General features: G+C 46.6%; 1 protein-coding gene across 3 annotated transcripts in view; it reads right to left on the bottom strand.

Annotated features, from left to right (window-relative positions):
* Positions 1-8,430: 8,430 nt before the first annotated feature.
* TBC1D24 (TBC1 domain family member 24) overlaps positions 8,431-14,954 on the bottom strand; it is a 30,827-nt gene continuing 24,303 nt past the window's right edge. For all 3 annotated transcript variants that reach the window (XM_052772806.1, XM_052772805.1, XM_052772807.1), the window contains 2 exons: positions 14,497-14,731; positions 8,431-12,992 (listed from right to left, as the gene is read on the bottom strand). In XM_052772806.1, the coding sequence (XP_052628766.1) occupies positions 12,838-12,992; positions 14,497-14,731 (390 nt within the window). In that variant the 3' untranslated portion in view covers positions 8,431-12,837. The remainder of the gene's footprint in view (positions 12,993-14,496; positions 14,732-14,954) is intronic.

The raw sequence follows: 14,954 nt of genomic DNA, 5'->3' as shown, positions 1-14,954 counted from the left end.
GATATTTTTGACTGGGTGAAGAAATTTGCCAAAACGGGGTTAGATTGTCCCTGACAACTGTTCTGCACATGAGTTGGGGCGACCAGTTTTCCTGCAGATGTGTTTCTGGGTGTGAGTGCTGGCAGTGCCCCAATCTCACTCTGCCTGGCTGGGGATTCCACCTGCACCAGCCTCCGGCCCCCACAGCCTCTGTTAACTCACGATGGGGCATGACATCCCTGCAGTCTCACCTCCCTGCCCAGCTGCCGGGCAAAGGATGTGGCAGCCAGCTCCGCCGGCAGCTTTCCCAGCCTTGCTGGGAACCCTCCTTGCTGCCTAGGAGCACCCAAACCAAAATACTGTGGGTGAGCCAAATTAAACAGTGCTCAGTTATCACTTTGTTTTAGCAAAGACAAACTGAAAGGGATAAGGAATGTGTTTTCCTTTGCTTTTGTTATTTCCCTCTCAGGCCGTTATTTCCTTGCTTGGTCTGCTGGGGAATGGGAGCTGCCTGCTGAGCCCCGGCTGGCTCCAGAGCCGCTGCCGGCGAAGGCACGAGGCCTTTTTATTTTAAGTGTCATTTTTCTGTTTCCTGGGTTTCACATCTCTCTTGCAGGCAGTTCCTCTCCTACAACACCCCATGCAAAACATCGTGCCAGTAGCGAGAGGACGGTTAGCTAATCATGGGGATGAAATGCACATCTGCTTATCTGAGCTGCCTGGAGCCCTGTGCCAGGGCGGGCGGCCACACGGTACCCACTGGGCTGTGCCGGCACGCCGGCCACGGAGGCCAGCGCCTGTTTTCCAAAAGCATGGGTGCCTTGTGGGGAATGAGAAAGACCACAACGATGCAGGAAAGGTTCCGGTAGTGGGAGGGAAGTGTTTCTGTTCCTCTTGGGCTGCAGGAAACAATCACAAAACCCCGCTGTGCAAAATTCATGTCCCGACATGGGGTGGGCTGGGCTGAGCTTTCAGGGTCTCCCCTGTCCCTGGCTTCATGCATTGCCTTCTTCTCCAAACCTCCATAGAGAAAGTGCTGGTGCTTGCAGGCAGGGTCACACCCAGCCACTGAAGACTGTATTTTAGAGCCATCTTGCAGGAGAGAGAAGAAAAACACAAGATTTCCCTGTCAGCCCCAGTCCCAAGACTGGGATTTGCCAGACCGGGGTGGCTAGGCCAGCTCTGTGCATGCCTGCGAAGGGGAATGAGCAGTGAACGTCTCCAGCTGCTGTAGCTGGGGAAAGTGGAGGCAGGTCCAGGTAGGACCACGATCTGTGGCAGCCTGGGGCTGTCACAGCCTTTCCCAGGGTGCCGGAGGCAGTCTGGGGATGGTGCTGGGGTTTCCTCCACCGATGCTCATCCTCAGCTGTGCTGGGCATGGCATCAAACACCTGCTGCAGAGGAAGCTCCATCATGCCTAATCAAAGATGGTCATAGACAGCTTTGCTATCCTAGTAAAGAGAAAAGACCACAAGAAAATCTGGAGACCTCCAAAGGGTCCAGTGCGATTTTTCAGCAGAGCAGGGAGCAGGTTGGCTACCTGCAGATTCCTACTCTCCTTTTATATTTATATTGCAAGTGCACCCCAAGCCTCAGCCAAAGGCAGGGCCCAGCCATGCCCACCGCTGTCAGCAGGACATGCGCTACCCTCAAGGGCGAAATACCCAAGAAAGATGATATTTGGTAGGAGAAATTACTGTGTACCATGGACCTGCTCACCTCAATGCCACCAAAGCAGCAGATCTGGATCATGACCTCAGGGTTTCCAGAGCCCAGTCCTCTGCTTTTTAGTGTTTTTTTTAGGCTGGCCATCCGGCATGGGCTCAGCAGGCATCACTTACTGCAGGGCTGCAGGGAGATCTTGAATTTGGGCTCTTTGCTGGGGGTAGAGAGGCATGACTACATTAACCACCAGTTTTTGAAGAAGACATAGCTGAGACAGCAAAGTTCAGTGGATGTGAATGAAAAGGACAAGAGCGTTTGCAGATGACAAAAAATCACATAGGGATATAGGCTCAGAAAAGGGGAAGAGGTAGAGAATACTCAGTGGAAATATGTGGGGGACACATGAAAACAATCAGTTCCTCTTTCTACCATATCCTGTAAATACTGTGCAGAAATTAAAGGGCAGCATATGTGGAACAGATTAAAAGAAGCTGATTTTATGTATTTTATTTACTGTCAGGTTTTGAAATATACTGGCATGGTTCAGAAAGCCAGAGATAAGGACAGCTGCAGCACGAAGCCCACATGACAACACAGGTAACGAAGCATTGTGATTTCCAGCACTGCTTTGAGGGTTTTATAAAACCAAGAGGTTTTACAGTGGGAATAAATCCAGCTTTGTGACTCCTTTGTCTTTTGAGAGAGAGGGAAACACCATCACCTTTAGTCCCTGATGGGAACTGGGGACAGCCAGGGATGAGCGCAGTCCCCGTGGCATCCCTGCAGCCTGGCCCTGCTTGCTCTCCCGACCACCCTCCTGTTCCCAGAGGGGGAAAGTGGCTGGATACCCCTGGCATGTGCCGGGAAAGGGAGGACACCTCCCTGCACCACAGGCATCTGTAATTAGATTCCAGCCCCTTAACTAAGGTCAGGGTGGTAAATCTCCGGTGAGCCAAACATTTGAGCCAAAGCTGAGTTTGGTCCCTCCTCCATCCTCCCTCCAGGACTCGACACTGCTCTGTCCTCACCCCATCCCTCGCGCACAGCTGGCTCCAAGCTGGCTGAGCCCAGAGGAGATGGGGGGACATGTAGGGTCCTGGGCCTCCCTAAGAAACATGCTGTTTCTTCCATAAAGAGATTTTTTTCCCCATCAGCTGACACAGTCAGGATCACACGGGGTAGCCTGAGCTCAGGAATAGCTCGTCATTTAAGAATCCCTGTATGGCTACATACGTATTAGTAATATCTGCTGATGCACAGGCAGCACGGTCACCCAAGCTATTGCTTTTTCCCGGGGCCCTTCTCATCCTTGTGGCCCAACCCTCCCTGTTTCCATGCTTGCAGAAAAGCTGCTGTGTGCTGGAGCTGCCCCGGCAGAGCCTGTGGCACTCGGCTCTTTGCTGTTCACTCACCAGGAGATGCGGGCGAGGAGCTCCCTGCCCGGGTGGCTGGATGAGGGGTGGCAGTCCGATGCTCTGGACCTCACCGGGGAGCCCCTGGGGACCACATGGTCTAAATCCAGCTGCATGCCACACCGCGGGAAAGGCAGCAGGAAACATTTGTCATTGGGACAGAGAGATTTTTGGACCCCAGGGGCTTTCAGGACAGATCTCTTCCATGGTTGTTTCAGCAACTGTGAGCAACCAGCAGCAGGGAAGATTTGTTCGAGATAAGGTCCTTCAGAGAAAACACTGGGGGTTGTTTAAGGCCAGGGCAGAGCCGTCGCTCAGAGGACACCGTCTGGCTCTGGGTTTCAAGTGGGACTCGCTGGACAATCCCCAGTCACGCAGCCCCGGGAGAAAGGAGACGGTGCAGTCCCACCGTGAGGTGGTCTAAGAGCCCACACCCCGTGGCAGGAGGGACAGAGCTCATCCTGCGGCCTTGGCACTACTGGGGGCAAAAGGCGTTGCTGCGACAGTGCCCAGGGCCATGGAGGGCTTGCTGCTGAACATGTCTGCTCCTGCTTTGCCAAGAGCGGTGTGATTTGGCAAGAACACTGCCCGGAAATTCAAAACTTTCTAATTCTCCCTCTTTCCTGTGCTTGCAGCACAACTTCTTTGCCCTGGAGGTGGTTGCTCACATGTGCTTTTCACCAGCCCCAGGAAGCCGCTGGCTTTCACATCCCTGCACTTGTGAAAGCCTCCCAGGCTGGAAGCACACGGACCCTGGAAAGGAAGACGACCTTGTGCAGTCATCTCCCAGTCTCGTTTAACCTCTGCAAGTTCTTCTGGTTAGTAGGGTACAGATTAAACATTAAGCCCTTAAAAACATCCTTTGCCTCAAAAAAAAAAAAGAGTGTAAAGGCAGGGCAGGAACTAGTTTGTACTAATGGTCATGAGAGCATACCCTTGTCGTGTGTACAAGGAAACACAGATCCAGCCCCTGCAAGTAGGTTCTGGCTACGCGAGAGATGGATCACGGCAGAGATCATGAGACACAATTCAGGCCAAAGGCTTCTGCTTGGAGCTTGTTTATGCTGGTTTATGGCCCAAGAGCCTGTCCCTCCTTTTCCTTTTGGAAGCCATGGACCCTATTCTTTGCAAACAGCTCTTCAGGGCAGCCTGGGAGTCAGGGCAGGCACGAGCTGGAGGTTGCTCTGACCCAGGTAACAGGCTCGAGCGAACATCTGCTCCCACCAGCCAAAGGAGCAGCACATCTCCCCTCCCAAATACAGGCTAGAAGTTCTCTCCAAGATGCCAGTCTGAGCTAGAGGCAGCTCCAAAACTGTCACAGGGTTGAGCACAAGGTAGGCAGCCATCCTGTGGAGAGAAGAGCTTTGACTCTTCCTTGGAAACCTCTACACTTGCCCCTGCCTCCCCCCTCAAGGCTGTTGAACACGTTAATCAAATTTCCTCTGCCAGTCAGTTATTCCCCCTGTGGTTTCCACTTCTGCAATTTCAAAAATCTGTACATGATTATGATATTGCTCATTAGGGAAGGAAGCTGTCCCAAGAAGACCCACACCCGCAGAAATGCCGGGAGTTACAGTTGAGTAGAGCCTTGCAGTCCTTGAAGCTAAACTGCTCCCTCTAGAGTCAACAGTTCACAAGCGGGGAACAAACCCAGGTGCACAACCCACAGCGTGGCTGCAAGCGAAGCTGTGAGTGAGAAATGCTTTGCCTTTATCATCCCCCCAAAAGTGCAAGATCACACGGCTACGTAGGAGCTGTAGCTGACGTTCCTGTAGCGTAAGAGAAAGCATAATGGACTTATGAATATACATTACGACAATCGGTAAAAATTCGGCAGCTCCTTAGAAGAGGAGAATATCAACAAGCGCTTCTGTGAGCTCTGGAACTGCTGAGATCAGTTTTCCTCTGGCTTTATCTCAAGGGTGGGTAACTGGGGGGACTCTCTGTTATCCAACAAGGGCTACACCCACACTGCAGCCCTTCCCCCGGGAGGCAGCATTAGAGGCTCTCTTCCTGGTTCTGTGAAACAGGCAGCCAAACCTGGAGAGACTCAACATCTCTGACACTGTGCTGCCTCTTTCCCCCATTAAATTTGCGTGAGTGTGGCCACGAGGAAGGTCCTGCAGCACTCTGGCTGTGGAGGCAGTGAGGAAGCCTGGACTCCCCTGTTTCACCATCCCCAAGGGTTATCTCTACATATGTCCTCCAAGTGAGGGGGGCGGGTGGCTGCAGCACGCTGCATCGCTTGTGGAGACACAGCTGGCATGTGACAAAGCTTCTGTGGGTGCTGAGATGATAGAAAGGACTGATGCAGATGTACCTATCCTGCCAGCTGGCTGCCATGACTCTGGCTGCAGGGCACTGCAGTTCAGCAAGGCCCCCGTAGCTGCCAGCTTTGTGCTGCTTGAGCAGGCAGAAGCTGCCCTCTCACTGCCATCTCCATTGAGCACATATGATTCAGCATGCAAGAGGTCAAGGGACAAATTACCAGCCTGGATGTACGCCTCTACCCAGCTCAGCAAACAGTGACAATTTTCAGTCCTAAACCTCCCTTGAACAAAACTGGACAAGTTGTTGCTCTGCAGGATTCATAGCAAGCAACGAACCTTGTTCTAGTTGTGGTCTTTGTTGGGCTTGAATTCAGAGCCTCAACAAGATGAGTCTACCAAAGCACGGCATACTCAGACCCCTGCAGAAGGTAAGCGATGCAGAAGCCCACGTGCAAAGGTTCTTGAAAGGGACTGGCTGCCTGAGGCAATCCCTGCAGCAGAGCAGAGAGCTTCACAGTGTGAGTGGGCAAAAGAGGGTCTTCACAGTAACCCAGAGGGCTTTAAGGAAGCAGGACTTCCCAGCACAAGGAGGGACATCTGAGGAAGAGAAATAGGCTGCAGCCCAGCCACCGCGAGCGGGAAAGCACTGGTTGCAGCCCGCTGGCCCTGCTGAGCTGGTGGAGCCAACGCTGGCACTGCTCCGTCTGCAATGCTCACACATCAAAAACGTGGACTCCCAGTTGTTTATGGCACGGAGGATCCAGCATCATGCAGGCTGGGAGGATGAGGCACCAATTACTGGCTCACTTGACTTGCACTCTTCCCTCCAGGTTTCCAAAGCTGCCTCTTTCACCTTGCGGCTCCGAGAGATCAGGAAGACAAGTCCAGTCAGAAACTCTGCCAGTCAATGGCAGATGAAGGGCACAGCCCTTAACTTTGGAGGACACTTCAACCACAAAAAGGGAGGTGACTCACTAAGCAAGCAATGATCTGAAGCTGTGTCAGCAACTGGGAGGTGTGCAGCCAGGTTCAGGAACAGAGTAGACAGTCCTAGTGCCGTACTGACATTTGCATAAGAGAACCCACCACCAAGTTAGCAAAACAGGAGCTGACCACTTTCAAATACAGCCCAGCTAAGTCTGGATCCAGTTCCACTGAGCAGCCCTTCGTGTGATTTGAAAACAGAGTCAGAAGCAGCCTACAATGCCAGAGCATGGCCAAGGAGTTGAGCCACAGCCCTCCCAGATGCTCATGCAGAGGCTCTGCAACCCAAAGCAGTGCTTGGGAAGAATGATAGCAAGACGGGTCTGGAAACACCCAATGGGGTGCTTTAAAAGGCAGGAAAACCTTTAAGTTTACTGCCAGAAGCAGTCTTATGCCATCAGCTGGTTACAAAACACCTCCCAAGGAAACAGGTATCCATCTCACATTTACAGAAGACTTTGCATAGAAAAATCCAGAAAAAAAAGGCACAGCTCACAAGCATCACACTCTTCTCATACCACAGCACCATTGCAAGAGAGAGGACAGCCTTCCTTTTCCAGGAGTTAAGGCTCCTCCAGCTTCTTTATGAACTACCAGCCCCGTGAGACATCACCCATAACTTTCTCATCATCAAGCTCTCCAGGCATGATAAAGAGCTCCCACTACTTGATGCAATCAAGCATATAATTTTCTTTTCAGGTCCTCGGTCATGTAGTTTAAAGTAGCTGTAAGGTTCAAAACCAGCAGCCTGCATTGCTGAGCTCCTCAAGGTCCCTCAGTTACATTTTCCTGCTACTGAGCAGCTTTGTTAATAAGTCTTTAAGGGAGTTGTAAAATTGTGATTTATGGTATTTAATGCTAAGCTCACCTTTGGAAATCAGGTAGAGAAAGCCTATTCACACCCCTTTTCCCTACTCCCATCTCTTTTAAAAAAAAAGTACTCAGCCTGATAATGTTTACTAAATTCTGGGACTTTTGCCTTGCAAGAATGGATTTATTTGTAATGGAGAGAAAGAAGCTGACGACCAGGCAAAGGGGAACCTCTGGTGGCCACAGCCTTTCTTTGCAGCAAACCCTCATCATGGCTGTGCAGAGAGCTGGCATGAAAATAATCTGTGAACTGTTTCTGCAAGCTCAGCAATCCTTCTCTTCCACACAGACCACAGCTTTGCTCTTGGAAACACCCGTGTACAGCAGCACAGGAGGCCCCGTGTTGTGTATGAGATGTTGGGGTTTGTTTTCTGTTGTTTTTTTTTTTCCTCCTGCCTGCCAGGAGTTTCACTCAAACCCCAAGAATTTAGTGGAATTTCACTGGAAACTCAAACAGCTTTTTTTACTTCATTGGTCATTACCTACGGGGAGTTTCCAAAGGCATTTTGCACAGAGGATCTTGATATCCTCCAACTATACCAGTAAGTTTCTCTAGTTCCCACAAGTCTTACATTTATGTTTTAGGCATTGGCAAAGACTAGGCTTAAGTAACAGGAATATTTGTTTAAACCGGTGCTGCTAACCAGAAACCACTCCTTTCAACCATGGCAAAACACATCTGCACTGTTATCAGGGACACAGGCAGAGAAGAGATCCAGGTTAAAACCAAGCCATCAAGAGGAACAAAAATACTAGTTTTAAACAAGCAGTTCCCTGACTGAGCTGCCTGCCTGAGGCCAACAGTCACTTTTGTGCTGGCAGAAGGAAGGCACAGCCTCTAGCGTGAGCAGCACTGACTTACAGCAGCGTTTACATACAGACGATGCAACAGCAGCGTTGGTCTGATCTACACCTCACAAGTATTGGTGGCCAGCAGACACCTCTAAGCTTCACTTTAAACACTGGCTGGGGCAAAAACATGCTCTCTGGCCCCGCCAAAAGGAACAAGGCTCATTTCAGAATTTGCCAATCTAAGTTTTTTTTTTTACAGTCAGTTTGGCACCTGATCTTGGTGGAAGCCTTGTGAGATCTCCTAAAACAGTCAGGAACTGTGTAATTGATTCACTGTAGTGAAGAGTTCATGTGAAAGAACACACACTCCAAGGTTTATTTCTCAGTTTCAGCATGCTATTTGCTATGAGGCCTACAGGAAGGAAAATAACTGAATGAAGGACAAAGTCAGTAGCCTCCACAGTCAAACACCTTTTAATATAATCCAAGATTCTGCACAGTGACAAAAATACCATCAATGTAGGGCAGTGATTCCAATGGTAGGGTAGAAAACCAATTCAGCAGCACACACCACCACTCATCTGAAGAAAAACATCACCCCAAATAATACGCACGCTCATCTCAACTATGAATAGTCTGAAATTCATGACAGAGAGCTAGCAGAAAGGCATCTCAACATTAACAGCCAGGTACCCAAGCCTCCGATCTATCCAACAATAGGACTCCAGGCGTCAGTCACAGGAGCCGAGCAATTCCAGTGCCGCAGCTGCAGGTGAGCTCTTGGTCCCCGCTGTCTGGGGCATCAGTGTCTCTGTCACGACTGTATGGTCAGTGGGCAGAGGAGCTCATGCCCCATCAAAAATGAGGATGGATTTCCAAGGATGAAGTACACAATTTCAATGCACACACATGAATAGCAGTTGATCAATCTGCAAGTGCCACCCCTCCATGGCTAAACACAGACCTCTATTGGCATGAAGTTTAACTCTTTAAAGAACGGTACTGCCTGCCCCTCCAATCTGTCTTCAGTTATCTCAACTCAAGAGGAAATGAGAGTTCTTCCCTTCCCTTTGTGAACTGGCCTCTATTAATAGGAGGCCAATTAACATGCTTCATCAGAAAAGGGAGCACGTCAAAGTGCATGATCTGTAGGAATGACAGTTTGGGTGCAGTGAAGAAGTCTGTCCAGTCTGGCTGACAGCTGGAAACAGTTCCCGTGGCCTGGAAACAGCTTAGATGCCACTTACAATAAATTCAAGTTTCTGCTGTCAGGAGTTTCTAGTCTTTTCTGCCTTCAAGAGAATATTACAAAGCAAAAATGGCTTCTCGGGAAAGCAAATATGCTCCTGAAGAACTGTGGTAGCTGATGTCCAGCCTTCAGCTCTCCAGCTCCACACCCAACAGCTAATCAAGTGACACTGGCACTCTCTCGCTGTCATTGCTGCCAGCAGGACTACAAACAGGGACTACAAACTACATCAACAGCTGTTCAGAGCAACAACGTGACCAAAGCACTTCACAGCTCGCATACTTCAGATAATTTTAACAGTCTGATAAGGTGCCCGTTGTAGTAATTGTTTTAAAAACCAGTCTGTGGTCTCCACCTCAAGAGTTTTGCAAGCAAAATAAACTGTTGGCTTAATTACCGAACTTTGATATACACTTGGTCAGCAACAACCATTAACTACACAGACAAAAAAAATGCCTCTTTGCTACTGGAAAGAAAACCAAGTCACAATGCTGTTCTTCTAAGGTGTCTCACACCCATAAGGAGAATTATACATAGGGATTTGCACATGAAAAGGACATTCATTGTTACTGAACAAAAGGATTTCATGAAGATGATGCAGCATTGTACAATTCCTCTTGCTAGATTATTGCAGCCTCTTGCTTATTCAGGCTATTCAGACTTAAAACACATATGCTAGTCCTGCAGGATGTCTGCAGCAGGGTAGTCCTGTATCAACCTAAAACCATCCCTGTGACATGTGCCTCGAGATTGATATGAATACAAACAGTCAGCAGAAGGAGGATCACCTGTCAACCCTTTTCCCTACTGCTGTGATTTGCAAACTTATACAGGTCATCGCTCAAATGTGTGCTCCAAGCACACCCACACCAGCTACTAACGCATAGCCACAGAGCAGCTGTTAAGACACTGTCAGCCACCCAGCGTAATGTCTTACTTCAAGAATGAAGATTTACCTTCAGTCCCATGTGAGCGACTGGTTGGCCATCTAGATAAGCTACCAAAAAGGGGTCTTTTGTGGACCTTCGCTCCTGGGGGGGGTTAGAAGCTGTACTCATCTGGCACAAGGGAAGCTGAGCTGAGGCCTGCAATTGATTTTTGAAAGACGCTTGAGACTCAGATGCCAAAACCTCACTGATTTTCAGTACTGCTCCTTGGCTTCTCACACTAATATCCTATGATGAATTTCTGAGCAACTATGAGTTATTTCTGATTTCAAACACCCAAATCTCTGTGCACTAAGAACAGGGCAGGGAAAGAAACAGTGTCTTTTAGATATGGCTTAAGACATGGTATAGTACTCAGGTTTCACTGACATAGCTGCATCCAGCAGGGATGGGGAGTGAGAAAAATCACATGACCACTGCCAGCTGCAGGAAAGATTTTGCAGATAAAACCTATTAATTTTGAGTGTAATACTAAAGTCCCACAAATCCTGCCAACACACAGCTTGAGGGAATTTCTAACAAGCTGAATGCTATTGTGTTTTTGGTTTTTTTATGTGTGGTGTTTTTTTTTTTTTTTTTAAAGGGCACCTCAAACAAGCTCAAAAGGAGATAGGGACAAAACTGAAATACCACCTACATTTAAGAGAGCCTACTAAATGGGATACATTTGTTTTGTCTGAGGAAGCTTGTGGGATACCAGCAAGTGCGAAGCGATGCAGCTAACTTTGAAAAAAAACAATAGAAGGCAGCATCAGTCAGTATTTGTAAAAAGCCAGATATGACTGCTCAAGTTCTTCCTCCTCAAAATATGTAAGTATAACTGAATTATACCTTCCCTTCTAGCTCAATCAAGCTCACAGTAAACTATGAAAAGCCAGCTGGACAGAACTGAGTGGGAAGTGGGAAAGAAAGAGGCCTAGTGCTGACTCTCACACAGGGTGAAATAATCTAATTGCAAATATAAATGGTGCAAAAGACATCTTGAACTGTTGTATATGAAGTCTAATATTTCAAAGAGTTATTTTGACAAAAATTCAAAATGGCACCTTAAGAAGCAAATCACATTTTTGCCAAGTTTGTTCATATACTTTGCAAGAGGCAACACTTTACCAAGACACATGGTATTTTCACTGATGGCAAACTAAACAAGCCAACATTACCAACAAGACTCACCTGTGACCTCTGAATATTAACATGACCCTGTTCAGCCTCGCTGAGATTTAATCACTACAAATTTTTCTTTTTTCCCTTAAATGAACTTAAATTTTAAGTAGTAATAACATTTCCCCCACTCTAAAGCAATTTTTTAGATTGAACTGCTGAAAAAACCAGCAATTCCTTTTCCTCCTCATTTTACTTGTTGTGGTAAATCTTCTTACTAGTGAATTACCCACTGAAGCTTTGACAGCATCCTGTCATATGCTCCGGACTATCCATCAATGTTTATGTACTTGTGCTTCACGTGGGAGAAGTCCTACAGCAGATACTGCAAGTTTTAGATAAAGACACTAGACAATTGCCTCCAGACATCACAAGCCACAAAGCATGCTTGCAGAGAACTGTATGAATTCTCAGGAACGAGCAAAAGCCTCTTTGCATCATCCAAACCCTACCAGAACACTGCTGGCAAAAAAGCGTTACCTTTTTCAGGTTCTCATCACAGGGAAGACTCATGATTTGGAGAAACAGTGTCGCCTAGAGTTCTCCTGGGAAACTCGTCCACTCCCAGAATAATATTACACAGAAGATTTCCCTCCCACCTCCCTTCATTTACTTGTGGGGAGAGCTTTAAGCTTCTGTATCGCAATGTCTAATTCCCCAAACATGTAGTGATACCAGCACAGTTATTCTTAGATTTAAGCTTCCAGGAAAGACAAAGAAAGGGAGGTTTCTGAGCACTGCATATACACTGTAGCTTTCAGCTGCCTGAAACATGAGTCAGTCTGAAGTCATTATACTGATATGGAATAGGAATGTAAACAAAATCAAGCCTTTGAGATATTGTTGTCCAGTCTGGATGCCTTTCTCAGAGGCAAACTCCTCAAACAGATGCAACTGGAATGTGTCAAGGGTTCAGATACAAGGAGAAGGATAATTAGCAATCATAGTTCTTGTGTGAATTGAGGGCTCTCATAACTTACAAAATGGTACTGATATGTCTGCACAATGTCTACTTATGGTAGGGCAATGATTTTATGAACTACTGTTCTACATCAAATCTGAGGTCACCAATGTTCCCTGTGAGCAGACATTTGATATTACTGGCTTAAGCCAGATACTGGTGCCAGTGGCACAGAACTCTACAGTACACCTCAGCCAGCTCTGTGCCTCTGAGGAATTAAATCAAATTGCAAACCTATCCCGTGATAGAGACTTGTATCCATTTAGGATGGTTTGAAATCATTACATATTTATTTTTACCTAATAACAGGACCTGAATCCAGATCTCTAGAGGTAAAGAGCTAAGGAGTTAATCAGATACATTACTTCACCTTGACCTGTCTTAAAATAAGAGTAAACAACTAAGCCCTGCATTCAATTGCACCACCTAGTAATTACTAAAAAACACTGAGCCCAGCAGAAATTATGTTCTAACTTGGCTCCTGCATTAGAGTTTGCCTTGGGAATCCTAGGACAATTGAAAAACTAGTTAATTAATGGTAGTCACATCAACCATTCATGGTGTCCCTGAAGCCCCACACCTCCAAGACAGAGATCTGGAAGCTTTCAGAACACAATGGCTGATTATTGAAAGTATTGCAGTGGCTGGTTCTTCCGTGGTTCAGATCTGCGTCAAGGTAAAGAGCCTGGCCATCACCACCTCCTGTGAAGAGACAAAGACAAGTGTAAGGGTATCTCTGCATTTCTTAGCATGGGAAACTGCTATACCAAAAAAAAAAAAAAAAAAAAAAAAAAAAGGACTTAAGTGCTTTTCTTATGGGAACAACTGGAAGCCCTAAGTGATGTTTGCTTGGTGTCTTCAGGTGTAACAAAGTATGATCAAGTGCATAGCTTTTAAATGACACTAAAAAAAAAAAAATCATCCTGTTCTGATAAACTTAAAAAAGCAGTAATGCAAGTCAGTAAGAACAAGAAGCCTGACTCAAATGCCTGCATTTAAGATTTGTTTTTCAGTGCTGGAGGATCTTGGAAGCTACCAACTGCGTATTTTCCCTCCAGTAAAGAAAAACCAAAGAATTCTGTTAGCAGACAAAAATCAAAGCTGGGAGAAGAACAAGATCAATAAGGAACAGCACTGGCTTAGTATTCTAAATCATCACAAAACATGTCAGAGTTAAAAGCATTTTGATTATCTGTGGGTCTATGTCAAGATTCACAGAGCTCACAGTCAGAGAATGCAGTGAAGTGAAATAAATTTAGACAGAAATATGTTAGGAAAACAAAAAGGAAGATTGCCCTATTGCTTATAGGGCAACCGTCTAAGAAAACCTACTGAAAACATCTGAAGAATCAAAAGGGTGGAAATTGTGGTGTACAGCTGGAATGGTGTACAACATTCATTTCTACGGATCTACTACCCAAGCTTGCATTTCTCTTATTACTACCCATACTGTACTATATGGTAAATATAAATGACTCTCTTATCTAAGGCTGATAGGAAGAGCCGGTGGGATATATGCCGGTGGGATATATGCTCAACGGTAAAGATCTCTGGTATATCTGTGGTACATCATTAACAGTGATTTCTAATTCAGTTACACATACACTGAAGCTCTCACCAGCCTTGCTGATACTGGAGCAGCCCAACTTACAGTCAATTAGAGCACATGCTGCTAAGTGAGAAATCAGCCAACACTTAATGCTACAGAGCAAATCACCAGGCTAGTTGCTCTCCTAACAAGTGTCAAATAAAGCTTTTTGGAAAAAGGACAACTACGATTTTACACCTGTTCCTTGTAAATCCCATTTGGGTGACAACTTTCCTAAGCAGGCTTTTGCCAAAGTCAGCAGCACCACAGATCCAATAAAGTTCCAGGACAATTAACATGTTTTATAATTTACTCTGTGTTTCAAAAGCCTCAGTGCAAAGTAAGTTCCTCTTCAAGAACTATTTCTCATCATGAATTAGGCAGTATAAAGGTATGGCTGTGCTTAAAGCTATGAGTTACTATCTTACTCTAAAATGCTTGATATGCAAGTTTTTCCACAGAAAATTTCTGTTGGGTAATAATATCAGGTTTTGGCCACTTTTATCTCTAACTGTAGCGATACTGAAATACATATATGGTAAATATAGGTGACTCTATTAGATAAGGCAGATAGGAAGAGCTGGTAGGATATATGCTCAAATTCTCATACTGACTTACCTATAATGATGCATTCGCTGCTGCCAGCCATGAACATGGAGGCTGTTTTGGAAGGCAAGTTGAAGTGCCGAGCTGATAAGAAGGGAGAAAGGCGATCTGAGGGGTCTGATGGGACACTGCTGGAAGAGAGGGTGCTGGAAGCTGGTGAGGCATGATTTTCTGGCTCTGAACCAGTCGTGGCCAGTTCTGGGTGTTTTATGATCACCCACTCGTAGCGTTCCACTTCTGGCTGCAGCTGCGTAGGGGCAGAGAAGAGCAAAGCTTTAGTTAGCGCACATGTACTACACTGAGAGCTCTACACAGCAAAGAACATTCAAGCCCCTCAGACTCCACCCGGATTAGCCGTAAAGATTAGATCAAACAGTCTTTTAGGCCAGATACTGTTTTCTTTCTTTATACCTTTGCTTTTTCAGTGATTGAAGAAATCATGCAGTGTTTTCTGAGTTACGTTATTACAT

The sequence above is a fragment of the Harpia harpyja genome, chromosome 21 (assembly GCF_026419915.1).
Source record: "Harpia harpyja isolate bHarHar1 chromosome 21, bHarHar1 primary haplotype, whole genome shotgun sequence".
In the NCBI taxonomy this organism is placed as follows: Eukaryota; Metazoa; Chordata; class Aves; order Accipitriformes; family Accipitridae; genus Harpia; species Harpia harpyja.
This window is presented reverse-complemented; position numbering and strand designations above follow the sequence as displayed.